The 13170-nt window shown below is 38.7% G+C and overlaps 3 protein-coding genes across 4 annotated transcripts; 1 reads left to right on the top strand and 2 right to left on the bottom strand.

Moving 5' to 3' along the window:
* Window positions 1-2248: 2248 nt before the first annotated feature.
* On the bottom strand, window positions 2249-6717 carry LOC140785164 (ribosome-recycling factor, chloroplastic). 2 transcript variants are annotated; one of them, XM_073132926.1, is made up of 12 exons: window positions 6517-6717; window positions 6124-6250; window positions 5949-6018; window positions 5780-5875; window positions 5595-5692; window positions 5405-5516; window positions 4794-4835; window positions 3976-4032; window positions 3848-3898; window positions 3683-3739; window positions 2670-2731; window positions 2249-2528 (listed from the first exon to the last, which is right to left on the bottom strand). In XM_073132926.1, the coding sequence occupies exons 1-11, from the start codon at window positions 6593-6595 to the stop codon at window positions 2714-2716; spliced, it is 807 nt and encodes a 268-aa protein (XP_072989027.1). In that variant the 5' UTR covers window positions 6596-6717; the 3' UTR covers window positions 2249-2528; window positions 2670-2713. The 2 variants fall into 2 exon arrangements, with proteins under 2 accessions (XP_072989027.1, XP_072989028.1); XM_073132927.1 differs by having other exon boundaries at window positions 2675-2731; window positions 6517-6694.
* Window positions 6718-7156: 439 nt separating this feature from the next.
* On the top strand, window positions 7157-9617 carry LOC140783253 (mavicyanin-like). Its single transcript, XM_073130067.1, has 2 exons — window positions 7157-7579; window positions 9015-9617. Exons 1-2 carry the CDS (start codon window positions 7393-7395, stop codon window positions 9419-9421), a joined length of 594 nt encoding a protein of 197 aa, XP_072986168.1. The 5' UTR covers window positions 7157-7392; the 3' UTR covers window positions 9422-9617.
* Window positions 9618-10383: 766 nt separating this feature from the next.
* LOC140784539 (sugar transport protein 8-like) lies at window positions 10384-12551 on the bottom strand. Its single transcript, XM_073132017.1, has 4 exons — window positions 12324-12551; window positions 11926-12245; window positions 11202-11828; window positions 10384-11118 (listed from the first exon to the last, which is right to left on the bottom strand). Exons 1-4 carry the CDS (start codon window positions 12457-12459, stop codon window positions 10660-10662), a joined length of 1542 nt encoding a protein of 513 aa, XP_072988118.1. The 5' UTR covers window positions 12460-12551; the 3' UTR covers window positions 10384-10659.
* Between the last annotated feature and the right edge of the window lie 619 nt (window positions 12552-13170).

The raw sequence follows: 13170 nt of genomic DNA, 5'->3' as shown, positions 1-13170 counted from the left end.
TAATCTTATAATTTTGATTGACTGGACTCGGTCAATCAAATGTAAGCTTTATTCACTACAATGAATACAAGCAAGGGGACACAACGAAGTCTTGTCCAACTACCAACAATACCGATCTAGAACATACTTATAATAAATAAATAAATAAATAAATAAAATTATAACTTTAAGATAGAATGAGTAAGTTAAAATTAACCGATGTTAATAAAGTATAGTTTATTAATATAAGATACATAGGAAGAATGAAGGTGTTTTTGGTAATTTGAGATAAGGAGACGTTGTAGTCTTCGTGTGTAGAATGATGTTGATTGGTTGCTTGGGTGCACGACTCGTTTCAAATCATTATTTATTTATTTTTGGGTTAAAATGGATGGATCACAATTCACAAGATAGCTCGGAGTTTGGACCACGTGCACGGATCCCACCATCTCGTGCCCGCCGCACTTTTCCCAGTCTTCCACGTCTACCCTTAGCCACCTCAGCTTAGGCAAAGAGGAGAAGGATCACAAGATTTACGCCCTTGCCACGTCTCCTTAATTTTCGTACTTATAACTAAATTAAAGCTAATGATATCTCTCATAAAATGTTGTTGTTAGATAATAAATTAATCATTTTTCTCTTCTTCTTTTTATATGCTATGATAGATAGGATTTTAATTTATAAAATTAACAAAATAAATACGGTAAATGCTTAAAGTGATTTCTTATAAAATGATAATTATTAATTTAAGTTAAATAGTCTCCGGTTAAGACACTGTACGTGTTGGTAGCTGAAATCTTATCCTACGTTATATTTTTAAGCTCACTTAGTATAGTCCACAACTTTGAGATTAAAAAAATAAAGTAAAATACATGCTGAGAATTCTTTCTTCCTCCTTTCCATGTGGCCATTATGGGGCTTCATCGTTAGAATCCTAGATTATATAATTAACATCTACAAATCATATATTTATATGTTAATATCACTTCCCCCACTTTATTATAATAGTTTAGTTTGATGGCTATGATCTATTATGAGTCCATTTTGTTAATCAATTCAAATAGTGGGTATCTAAATTGGTAGTGGTCTCTAGTGACGATTAAATTATTTTATTATTTCCCATCTTATTAATTTGGAGGCATGCTTCTTGGGATTTACCTAACACGCTAATAATGATAATCTACGTAATTATTTTAAAGTATCCTATGGTATATAAAGTATTGACCTATAGATAGTACTCGGCCACGACAAGCTCTCCTTGTTAATTATTCTAATGACTATAATTATTGGATAAAGGTGATTTAATATTTAAATGTGTTTATGGGTATACTTACTATAGGTCTCTTTCCACTACATCATCATTCAAGGTATTATTAAATTGTAATGCTCGTAGGGATGGGGTGGAGGAGGCAACTGAGAGGGAAAAATCCTTTGGACAAGTATATATATATATATATATATATATATATATATATATATATATACATATAATTACTAATATTATATTAGTGCTAGTGGTGATATTTAATAGAAGGATTATGCTAAGCAGGATCATTATTCTTCTACATCTATCCTATCTATTTATGACGGAGAAATAATATTTCAAAATTCCAAATTGACTCCTCTCTCTTGAGATATATATTGCGAGAAATTATTTGCAGTATTATTAAGCTTATTACATGTAAATGTGACAAAAAGAAGTAAAATTTGACGATAGAACAATAAGGTATACGTGGCACTTCAGAAGAAAACAACAATTTAATTTATAGGAAAGCAGATGTGCTATGTTTGACACTTGATGATGGAGAGGAAATGGGTGTGAGATGTGGTGATTAAAGGTAAGATGAGAATACAAGTGTGATCTCATGTCTTTCAGAAAGGCAATGATCGAAAGTTATTTTTGAAGGCAAGAAATGGGACAGGGATTGAGAAAGACAATCAACATGAGGCCAATTGAAACAAGCAATATTCCATTTGACATCATGTCAAAAATTTAGAACAATACTATTCAATACAATATTCCAGTGATTGAGAATTATATGAGACAATGAAAAGTCCAGATTCATATCCAAGTATCCTAGTCAAATGGAACAAAGTTCTTTTTTTTTTTTTCTATCATAAACTGTAATCAATTGCTGCTGTTCAACAACTTTATGACAAGAAAAGAAACCAGCAACTACAATTTGTTACATAGCTGAATCTCAAAAGAACTTGGATAGTTTCCAGGAAGTGAAACATATACTCACCCAGTGTAAAACTAGTTTCCATCTTAGAGCAAGAAAATGTAATTTAGTTTATCATATCTTCATTTGTGACCCGGTCACCCAAAAGGGCGAAAACAAGTTTTACGGTTTAAAGTCTGTCCGTAATTTGAAAAAGATCATGTATTAACAGAAGTAGATAATAGGACAAAAAAGGAGCCAAAATTTAGCAAAATCTGCTTCTTTATGATCACGGAAATAAGAAAGAGATGCCATCTCTGATGAGTACTTGCAGCAGCTTTTTGCCTCGACCCCTCATAAAAAGGCTGCAGTTGCACTTGGAAATTACTGCAGCAAAGTGTCAAATTTTGTGATGATTTACACTATCCAGTAAAACTGATTGCGAGGAGTAAAGAAGCTGCAAAATAGATAACGATCGACAAACTAACACAACAAAAATTGGAAGAGAAAAGAGAGCATAAAGCTCACCCGACCAGTCAATGAGTCATGCTGACTTCCGCATGCAGCAAGGGTTATACTGTCAGCAACTCCTGAAAAAACAAGCATATCAATTAGAGCAAAAATTAAGTCAGTGAAAAGGGATCTCCAAGAGGTAGTAACCAGTGCCGCTGCAATATATAAGCAGAGAAAATGCCCTGCCGTCTGGTATGTAGGACTCTCTGGACAGCTCAGGAAGTCATAAATACTTTCTGAGAAAAGAATTCCTAGATACTTTAACTAGTCAACCTTTTCTTTGACATCATTAAGTGCCATACCGATACCTCCTAGGTTTATTGACCCTAGCGTGGTGCAAAGAATATCCTCAAAATGTCTTGAGCTTTGGCAGCTGGGGTAAAGAGAACATCTTATGCTATTAATCCTACAGGTAACCATAGAAGCCACGAGAAAAGGCCAGAGTAACAAGAAAAGCTTAAAGTAGACACATATGACATAAAAATGCTCAAAATTGGCAAGATGGAGATTTAGATATTACAGAATGTGCAGAATTGAATAAAATTCAATAGTTCAAATATGAGGAAGATGTGAGTGTGACAGCTATAGAAAGAACTAGTGTGCCTTGAAACTAAATATGATGGCAACAGGCTGACATGGTATCAACTTGCAAAATATCAACAAATGATAAACACAGTTCGTTCCATTCCCTGAAAGTTTACCTTAAAGGAACTGAAGAGTGAAGACCTATATAGAGATCCTTGAAATTATTACTCGGTCAGTTGAATACCATGTTTTTCAGCTTATGGAATTCCAAGATGTTCTTTGCTACATTAGATGAATGATAGCTGTTGTTGAGCAAGTCTTATTGTCAGATCTTATGATACTAGTCATCTAAGAAAAAAGATATTTTGTTCAATAAGGAACTTCTATATGAAGATAAAGAACATTATAAGAGATTCATAGAGCGCTGTTGACAGTGATGTGCCCATCTTCACACTAAACTGCAGGAAAATTAAAATAAAGATGAAACAAAAAGTTTAGTATACCTTTTCTTTCTGTTTCTGCATAGACTCAATCTTTTTCATGTACTCGTCAGTCACTTTCTGCCAAATGATAGAGAAACATATTACAGTTCCAGGTGTATTGGCATACGTCCATGGTACATATAAGGGGAAAGATATAAATGAATTGAATGACAGCAATAAGCACACCTGCAGGTCACTTGATAAATCTTTGACATTATCTTCAGAAAGCTTTTTTTCCTATGAAAGAGAAGGTAGGAAGTAGATGTGAGACTAAGTAGAAAAATCCTGCAGATATTGCATAAAAAGCGAGATACCTTCTGAAGTTTTTCATAAGCTTTAATTGCATCTCTCCTTATATTTCTTACAGCTACCTGCAAAGAGCAAATCATTTGTATCACAACTATAGAAGCTGAAATTTCTGGAATTGTTCTAGAATTTAACAATAGAGCATAAAATATATCAATAACCAGTCAAAGGACTGATGCTAAAGAAATAGTACTAGAATAAAGATGATCAAGATTTTCTGATAAATTATAATGGATCCTTCACATCAATCAGTCTTAGCACAAGGCATTTGCAATACAGGAAGATGATGTGTACTCCAAGCTGACAATTCTACAATGATTACCAAGAATGCTTTTTAACAGGATTGTTCTTTATACAGGCACCAGTAAAACACTAAAACAACTTTACAAAACTAATAGTACGACAAGTTCTAGTCACAGAAAACAGAGGAGAGATCAGTTTACTGAGACAGATTATTGACAAGTACTAGTAATGGCCAACTGCAACTGGCTTGCTTTATAATGAAGACTAAAGCATAGCTGCTTATAGAATGAGGACAACAAATACTCCAAGGTAGTTTAACAGATCAATCAGTACAAAATCTTATATAAGATGAACTATATAAGAGTGCCACTGACTGACACCCTAGAGCATTTAGTTTACATTATAATCCCAAGACAGATAATTGACCCAAAAAGACACAAATAGCATGTAGAGAAGTATAGAAATATACTTTAACATGATATGACTGATATCAGAAGCTATTAGGTCCAAACACCAAATAAGATGAAGATTGTGCTACAGTAATGGAGCATCTCAATAAACAGCAACTCAATCAGATCTTTACCTTTCCTTCCTCAGTTAGTTTAGCAACAACCTTAGATAACTCCTGCAGCCCCAAAGAACAAAAGTTAGATGGCTGATACATGATCTAGATCGAGCTCTCAAAATGAATAAAAATAATTAAAATATTTATAAATCAACCTCTATTGGTGTATAACACTTTGTGGTTATGGTGATAAAAAGATCAGAATAGATGTAACTTAGATATCACAGGAAAGTCAAAATCTAAGAACATATAGTTGTGACATATGAAAATGAAATAAGGAACAATTCTTTTGCCAGCTTCATACTACAATATGTAGCTAACTTCCCAACTTGCCTAAAAGTATGATAAGTTCAAAACTAAGGAGCATTGGACTTACATCAAAGAGCCAACATATAAAACACCAATTTCTGTTATAGCAACTTAAAGAGAACAATTGCTGTTAACGAGAAAGGTCAGATCATATATTTCCCTTATGTCATTAGCCGAAATGGAATATGTAGAGTCATAGACTATATCTGCATACGATCTCCAACAGTTCTCCAAGTGTGTGTAATATTTTCTAACTTGATATCCCCATTACAAGTTTTTTTTTCTTTGAAAAGAAAAAGGAAAGGTCTGCAAAGATAAACCTTTCTCCGGTCAGATGTCAGTTGTGGGATGCTCAATCTTATGACTTCTCCATCATTGTTTGGTGTTAAACCAATGTCAGAACTGACTATTGCCTTCTCAACAGCTTTAAGACTGCATGCTTCTGAAAGAGTCATAATCTAGGAAGGAAGGTTACATATGAAACTGGCACTAAATATAAGAAAGTTTTACCTAGACTTGTCGTATGGCTGAACAAGAAGAGAACTTCCATCTGGAGTGCTGATCTGCGCGATGCTCTTCAAGCTCACTGGACTTCCATAGTACTCTACCTGGAGGAAGAATGAATATCATCAGCTAAGGATCACTCAGGGTGACATAAATTACTGGAATTCCACATACTGTCTGCTTCTTCATACCTCAATCCTGTCGAGCATTGCAGGATTTGCTCGACCTGTTCTTACTGCGTTAAAACTCCCTCTAACCGTTTCAATTGTCTTTTCCATCCTATCTTTCTGAAAGACACGCAATCAGTCAAATTTTGGCTGGTAAAGCTGAGGCAGACATGATTATCAGATAAGCACTTACAGCATCTCTCTCGATCACGGATTTCTCTGCTTCAATTTCTTCAATGGTTGCACACCTTACGACTCCTGCTCTGAGGAATATGCAATACCAATCATACCATGCTTATGGAAGAAGTATATTTCAAGGTCCAGTATTAGGAACTTAAATTCTTGAAACTTGAAAATAAAGCACTTGCCTCTTGTTTGAATGTTTAGTAACCAAAGGCCTTAAGAATGCTGCTGCTCCTTCCTGTAGTCTAACATAGTTTGCAGTAGAACTCCATGAGATTATACTTGTTGAGACACTAAAACTTCCATTGCGACCTGATTCTTTCGGGTGTCAATTAAATTTCTCATTTATTTGTCATCAAATGAGACGGCAAAGGTAAGAAAGGGTGAATTATTCAGTATCCACCCAAAACTAAACATCATACAAGGTATATCAACCCAAAAGAAAAAAAAAAATTAATAGAAACATCGGTATTGTAGCAAAAAAACTGCATTTTTCCAAATTTCTATCAGTTGGAATCTAAAACCTAAGACTAGAATAACTTAACTAGAGTATCTAATTAAAGGTTCCAGTTGGGGACCTGTCCTTTGAGCGAGGAGGACGGAGGAAGCGGGGAGCCGAGAGCGAGAAGCGACGGAGGAGATAGATTGGAGCGCCATTTGTATCGGAATCCGACGGCGAATGGTTCGGGGATTGGAAGAGGGGGGGAAGAGACGAAGAGGAGAGCGCGAGAGTGGATAAGGGGGGAGGAGAAGCGTACGAGTTCAAGTACTCGGCAGGTGCGATTCACGTGGCGAAGCGGAACATGGAAACTGCAAATGCGGATTTCTTATCGGGTCAGTTGGTTTCATTAACTTCACCCGATTGGATCCGAATTCTGACAGGATATGGACATAAGTAAAGCATTAGTCAGAATCCAATACACGTCGCTCTTCTTTCTCCTTCCACGTGTCGCCACATTAATATATCCTAACTTTGTTGCACTCTTCAATTACATCCGACAAATCCAGTAAACGAAAACCCAATTTGTCCTTATCGACGGCCGTTAGATCACGATCCGACCGCTCACCAGACGGCTAGTTGAGTTGGTTACAGCTATCATTCCAATTTAGTTGCATCCAACTATCTCTCACCATTGGATCAATATCCAATGGCCTGGCCTTAATTGTAAGAGTTGGCCATGGTGCTCAATTGCTCATCACGGGTAATTAGGTCAATTTACGGCTGGCAGTGGCAATAGAGTTTCCTTTACTCCACGGGGAGGAAAAGAAAAAATAAAAATAAACTTTCCGCTTTCCAACGGAATGAGGGGTAATTTAGGAATTTAAAGAAGTCTCTGGACCTTTTATATTACTGCAGCACTAAGCTCAGGTAAGTTGCAAGTTCGTAGTCCCTCTCCTCGTCTCGTCTTCTCTTCTCTTCGTACTTCGTTCTTCTTCTTTTTCTTCTTGTCGTGATGGAGAGGAAGGCATCGATCATGGCGATGGAGGTGGCGATCATGGCGGTGGTGGTGTTGGGTTTGGTGCGGGCGTCCGCAGGGGCAGTTTATAAGGTCGGGGATGCTTCTGGGTGGACGATTGTAGGGAATGTGAACTACTCAACTTGGGCTTCAACAAAAAGCTTCCATTTGGGAGATGTCATTCGTAAGTTCTTCTCCTCTTCTTTTTATTTCTTTTCGTTTCAATTTTTATCCCCATTTCACTTATATTTCTAGATCATCTTGATGTTTTTCTACAATTAATTACTAGAATTTTGCTACAATAGTCTTCAATCGGAAGCGCGGTTGAGTTAATTTATGCACTGAGCTGAGAGTTCTTAGGATTGCTTGTCCCTATTCTGAGATGAGGGGTAAAAAGGGAATTTTGGAGTTCTGGGCTTTTTTTTCGTGGGCTGTCACACAGAATGCATGCTTACCAAGTGTTCAAATTATTTCTCGTTTCGTAATTTATACGAATTATTACTGGTGGATGTCTAACTAATCTTTCAGAAATTGGTTGCTATCATAATGATGAATTACTAGTAAATTCAAGCCATTGATATTTGTGTTTAATGCTTAATACTTGTTGTCTTCTAATGGCTACCAACTTTCACATTCTCCTCTTTTTTATCTTTAATATTTCTTTGGTTTCCTTCTTTTGGTATAACTTTTGAAACTTTAAGAGGTTCTGAGAGTTTGTGTCCCACCACCAATTGACCGATAACTGATGACTGATGCATGTGTTCTCTGTGTATCGTTTCCGCGTGCGTAAGTGGGCATTGAGTTGGTTGTTGGTAGTGGAAGATCCATTAGTCAAATTAATCGATTAGTAAAATCAAAACAATCCAAAAGAACACTTTGCTTGCACAGAGATACAAAAGAGAGTTTTTTGTTTACAATTAAAACCATCCATTTCCCAACAGTGACAGGACTCCATAGATTTTCAGTATAAAACCTAAATTAAATCTTTCTATTGCCTATGATATTTTTGGGTATTTAATACGAAATACAAATCTAGCTGTTAATTACCTTATAAATCTGTTAGAGAGCAACTAAAGGATAACGAGCATATTTAAATTAAACTCTGCTGATCTTGAATCAACGTATTAGATTTGAATCCTATCTTTCAAAAAACGAAAAGTCTGAATTCGGTGTTTAAGCATATCATGAGACAAAAGAGATTTATATTGATTGGAAAGAAAGCTGTGAAGTAGTTTGTTATCATTTGAAATTTGATAAGATAGATTTGAATCTAATTTAAATCTAATCTCTTATTGAATAGTTATGCTTTATATTCAAATGGAGTAAGGAGATGTGCTTTGGAAAAGAGAACGTGTATGTACTATGTAACTACATAATTATTTCTCAATGGCTTTCTAGTTGTTAAATCCGTAAATAAAAGGTTACTGGAACACCCGTACCAGATATAAAAAAAGAAGAGAGAAACCAGCTATATTCTCTGTAGAATTAACATTATGAATTAGAATGATGTATTGAAATAGTTGCGTTCTGGGAAATGTTCTTTTGGCTACTATCAGATTCTTGCGCATTTCATTCGTACTGAAGGTAACTGTGAAATGTCTCTTTGATGGATGTTGTAGATTTTGAGTACAACAAGATGTTCCACAATGTGATGGAGGTGAGCAAGAATGATTTTAAGGCATGTGCAGCCACGTCACCTATCGCCACCTACACGACTGGCAATGACTCAATCGTCATTAAGCGTGGTGGTCACCACTTCTTCATATGCGGTGTTCCTGGTCACTGTTCCATTGGACAGAAGGTCGACATCCGTGTGCCCAAGCGCACCTCCTCTGCTGCCCCTTCCATTGCCCCAGCTGCCTCCGCGCCCTCCACAAGTGCGGCCGCCGGTGCCGGCACAGGAGTTGCATCCAATCCTGCACCATCACCGCATGGCAATAGCGCTGCCAAAGCTGCCTCTTCCATGGGCTATGGCCTCGCCATTTCCATGCTTGCCTTTGCTGCCACTAGTCTCTCAGTTCTTTAATGCTATCTGCTGGTAGATGTGTCATTATTTTTGCCTTCTCTGTGGATTTGGATTGAGTTATTAACTTGAGAATACTCTCTGTTTTTGTTGACACTGTTTATTGTGTGATTGTTAGTTAGTATGTATGAGAAGGTGGACGCTATTATGCAGCAATGGCACTTCTTTTAATAATTCATATGCCATACATTTGAAACAAGTTTCATGCATGTTTCTATGTCACTTGAGAGTAAAGCTCAAGAAAGAATGAGCTTAGCAATGAGTTCTTTGTAGATCATATGGCCTCGTTTGTGTTGTTGTTCTTGTGTATTATTTCTTTATGCTCAATTTCATATTAAATTATTGTACAACTAGTATAATTTAATGCATCTAGATGTAATTATGTCTAGTTGGTGATGGATCAATGCAACATAGACCAACATTATAGTTTGTTGTGGTCCTGTTGATACTGGACCACATCACTACATAGTAACTGAAAAAGGCTCCACCTTCTCCATTTTTTTGGGTCTTTCTTTGATAGTGACCTTAAAATGGGTTTGTCTTACTTCGTTTGTCTGGATGCCAAAAGCTTCCTAACTCTGTGACCACATTTCCATATTAATATCTTATACCTCTTTATACTTATTTGGGCCCAAGGCCCCAAGCACTAACTCTTTTTTCACACCCACATGGACGACATCTCGTGATCCCCACTCGACATCTCTCTATATAAATTTTATCCCACTAATAAATCCACGCTTAGGCTGCCGGACCCACTTCCAGGGATAATGGAAGTTTGTGGTCCCCACTATTGAGTCACATAGGTCGCATCTCATTGGCTAAGAGCGAATTCAGCGTGCATGATGCAGTCGAGCACTACGCGAAGTGCTTAAGTACGACTCGCCTCATGCTAACGTCAATAGTGGAGTACTTGACAAAAGAAATAATTTGATACAATCTAGCTGCATGTCATAGTGGATTCACAGTGATGTCTCCAAATTACCGTGATCAAACTGTCACGAGATAAATTCTATCCAGACTTTCGTTTTGTTCATTTTGTTTCTTTTTCTTTGAAAATTAACCATCACTCGAGAATGATTACAGAGAAGCAAAGGAGATGAAGAACACATTTGTGTCCATCTTCTTGTTACAAACAGAGACCCCATTAATTCAACAAACAAATTTGAGAGAGCGTCCTGGCAAGAGAGGAAAAACAAAAAAAAGAAAACCAATTCAATCGGACGTAGTCCACTTCCTTACATTCACCTAGAAGAACCATTCTCAATGTTATTCTTCTTATCATTGCCATCTTCATCCATGTATCTCTTCCAGTACCAATGCTGCTTCCATACCCTGTCCGTCATCTCGTCGATCGGCACGTTCTTCGTCTCCGGCAGAAGGAACATGGCGAACAGCCCCATGACAACGATCCATGCCGCGAAGAAGAAGAAGATCCCCGCGCGCAGGTGGCACATCATGGAGAGGAAGGCCTGCGCGATGATGAAGGTGAAGAGCATGTTCGAGCTGACGGCGAAGAAGAAGCCGGCTGTCCTCGTCTCCAGGGGGAAGGTCTCGCTAGGAATCAACCAACCTAGAGGCCCCCATGACCATGCAAAGCTCATCACGTATAGGCAGACCAATACCACCACCGTGATTGCCAAGCTAGGAGTGAGATTGTTGTTATTCTTCAAGTACATTTGCAGGATGACTCCAATTGCAGTCTGCGGGCACGACAAGACGTTAATTCGAAAACAATCTCAAACGTTTGAATTCGGAAATACTCACACAATATATGGATATATACCTGAGTGAGAAGCATTTGGGCACAGGCTTCGAGGAGTAGAGCCTTCCTCCCAACTTTATCGACCAAGACGATGGAGACGACGGTGGATAAGACATTCACTCCACCAGTTATGACGGCAGAGAGGAGAGACCCATCGTTCTTGAACCCCATGGTCTGGAAGAGGACCGGGGCGTAGAACATGATCGCGTTGATCCCAGTGAATTGTTGGAAGATCTGCATGAAGATGGCAATCACGAGCTGCGGGCGGCTCGATCGCTTCATGAGGTTGCGGAACGGCCGCTTGACCAGCCGAGCCATCTCGCAGGCGTGCACGATCTCGTCGTACTCCAAGTCGACGTTCTCCGTCCCCCTGATCCTCTTCAGCGTTGCCAGCCCCTCGTCCATTCGCTGCCGCTCGATCAGGCTCGTCGGCGTCTCGGTGATCAGCAACGAGCCGAGGCACAGGATGATGGCTGGCACCCCGGCGAGGCCGAGCGAGAGCCGCCATCCCCATGGGTGGAGGTTGGTGGTGAAGTAATTCACTATGTTGGCTATGAGGATTCCGATCGTCACGTCGAGTTGGAAGAGGATGTTGAGGGCTCCTCGGATTTTCACCGGGGCGATCTCCGATAAGAATAGTGGTACGGCCTGCAGTAACAAGTATAAGCTGATAGAGAACCGTAATTTCAATCTTCTTTTATATATATATATATATATATATTCTGACAATAAACAGAGAGAGTACCTGGTTGCCGAAACCAACGCCAACCCCAAGGAGGATTCTTCCTATGATCAGCATAGCGAGATCGCGCGCGGCGCCGTTGAGGATGACGCCGAGCAAGAAGAAGAGGGAGGCGGCCTGCATCGTCCGCTTCCTGCCGAACATGGTGCATGACTTGGAGGCGAAGAAGCTGGAGACCAGCGCGGCGAGGTAGAGGGAGGAGGTAAAGAGCTGGAGGTCTTGATTGTCGAACTTGCAGTAGTTGTCCTCCTTGGCCCTGTGCTTCTTCTCATACACTGAAGGGAAGAACTCTATCAAGAAGTCATCCATGGATGTCACCCCTCCTACACTCACGATAACAAAAACTCAGTCAATCAATATCTTGATCAAATATATATCATCAAAGAGAATCCGATGCATACCGGAGATGCCGATGTCGTAGCCGAACATGAGTCCTCCGGTGGCGGCTACTATACCACAGAGAATTACATAGGATGTGATCTTCCCCTCAAACTCCTTAGGGGGATCATTGGAGTTAGACATGACAATGGCCGGCATTTTGGTTTCCTATAATAAATAAACTCAACCCTCCCTCTATCTCTCTATACAATAAAGAACAACAAGAGAGGATGAGAGGAAGGAGACCAGGATGGATATGAGAGGTCTGACAAAATTAGAGAGGGGGCAGGGGTATATATACAGACGGTGCCGCGGTGAGGTGAGTGAGTTGGGAGGATAAATTGAATGGATAGTATTATCCGTACCTAAAAATAGGGTTAACATCTCATCTAACCATCTAACTAACTCGAGAGAGATGCCTAGTTTAGTGGGGATAAAAGTTAAGAAATAGTCTTCCCAACCTATAGCTGATCATTGGGCCGACCTACTCAAGGACATTCTGAATCGATCGAATTTTACCCGGGCTATGCTCGGGGCTCAGTCTGACCCGAGCCCAAAATATTATTGGCTGCACGAGCTATACTATACACCTTTTGCCCCCCTCTGCTCGGCTTAAAAGATCGATTGGATTACTTACGCCTACCGCCCAACCCATTTCGCTCGCCTATTTCTTAGTTTTTGAGTCTCAAATCAAATATTTAATTTATTAAAAATTTATATAAGTATATTTCTATAAAAAAATATTTAAAATATTTTCATAGAGATCTATTATGCTAGCTCGATAAGATATAATATTTTTTTTAAATCGGCCATTAAACTCGGGCCATTGTAAGTTAAAAAAGAATTAACAATATAACTGGAGCAAAGTTA

The sequence above is a fragment of the Typha latifolia genome, chromosome 3 (genome assembly GCF_019914945.1).
Source record: "Typha latifolia isolate L0001 chromosome 3, TyphaL0001v2, whole genome shotgun sequence".
Lineage (NCBI taxonomy): Eukaryota > Viridiplantae > Streptophyta > Magnoliopsida > Poales > Typhaceae > Typha > Typha latifolia.
The sequence above is the reverse complement of the archived record's forward strand: the minus strand, read 5'-3'. Positions and strand labels throughout refer to the sequence as shown.

Excerpts from the sequence above, each read along its gene's own strand:
- LOC140785164 (XM_073132926.1), bottom strand. The coding sequence starts at position 6,595 with ATGGCGCTCCAATCTATCTCCTCCGTCGCTTCTCGCTCTCGGCTCCCC. Across the intron at positions 4,836-5,404 it reads TGACATCTGACCGGAGAAAG|GAGTTATCTAAGGTTGTTGC; the intron begins GTTTATCTTTGC and ends TTGGGGCTGCAG. Across the intron at positions 3,899-3,975 it reads CTTATGAAAAACTTCAGAAG|GAAAAAAAGCTTTCTGAAGA; the intron begins GTATCTCGCTTT and ends TCTCTTTCATAG.
- LOC140783253 (XM_073130067.1), top strand. The coding sequence starts at position 7,393 with ATGGAGAGGAAGGCATCGATCATGGCGATGGAGGTGGCGATCATGGCG. Across the intron at positions 7,580-9,014 it reads CCATTTGGGAGATGTCATTC|ATTTTGAGTACAACAAGATG; the intron begins GTAAGTTCTTCT and ends TGGATGTTGTAG.
- LOC140784539 (XM_073132017.1), bottom strand. The coding sequence starts at position 12,459 with ATGCCGGCCATTGTCATGTCTAACTCCAATGATCCCCCTAAGGAGTTT. Across the intron at positions 12,246-12,323 it reads CTACGACATCGGCATCTCCG|GAGGGGTGACATCCATGGAT; the intron begins GTATGCATCGGA and ends TCGTGAGTGTAG. Across the intron at positions 11,119-11,201 it reads CCCAAATGCTTCTCACTCAG|ACTGCAATTGGAGTCATCCT; the intron begins GTATATATCCAT and ends TCGTGCCCGCAG.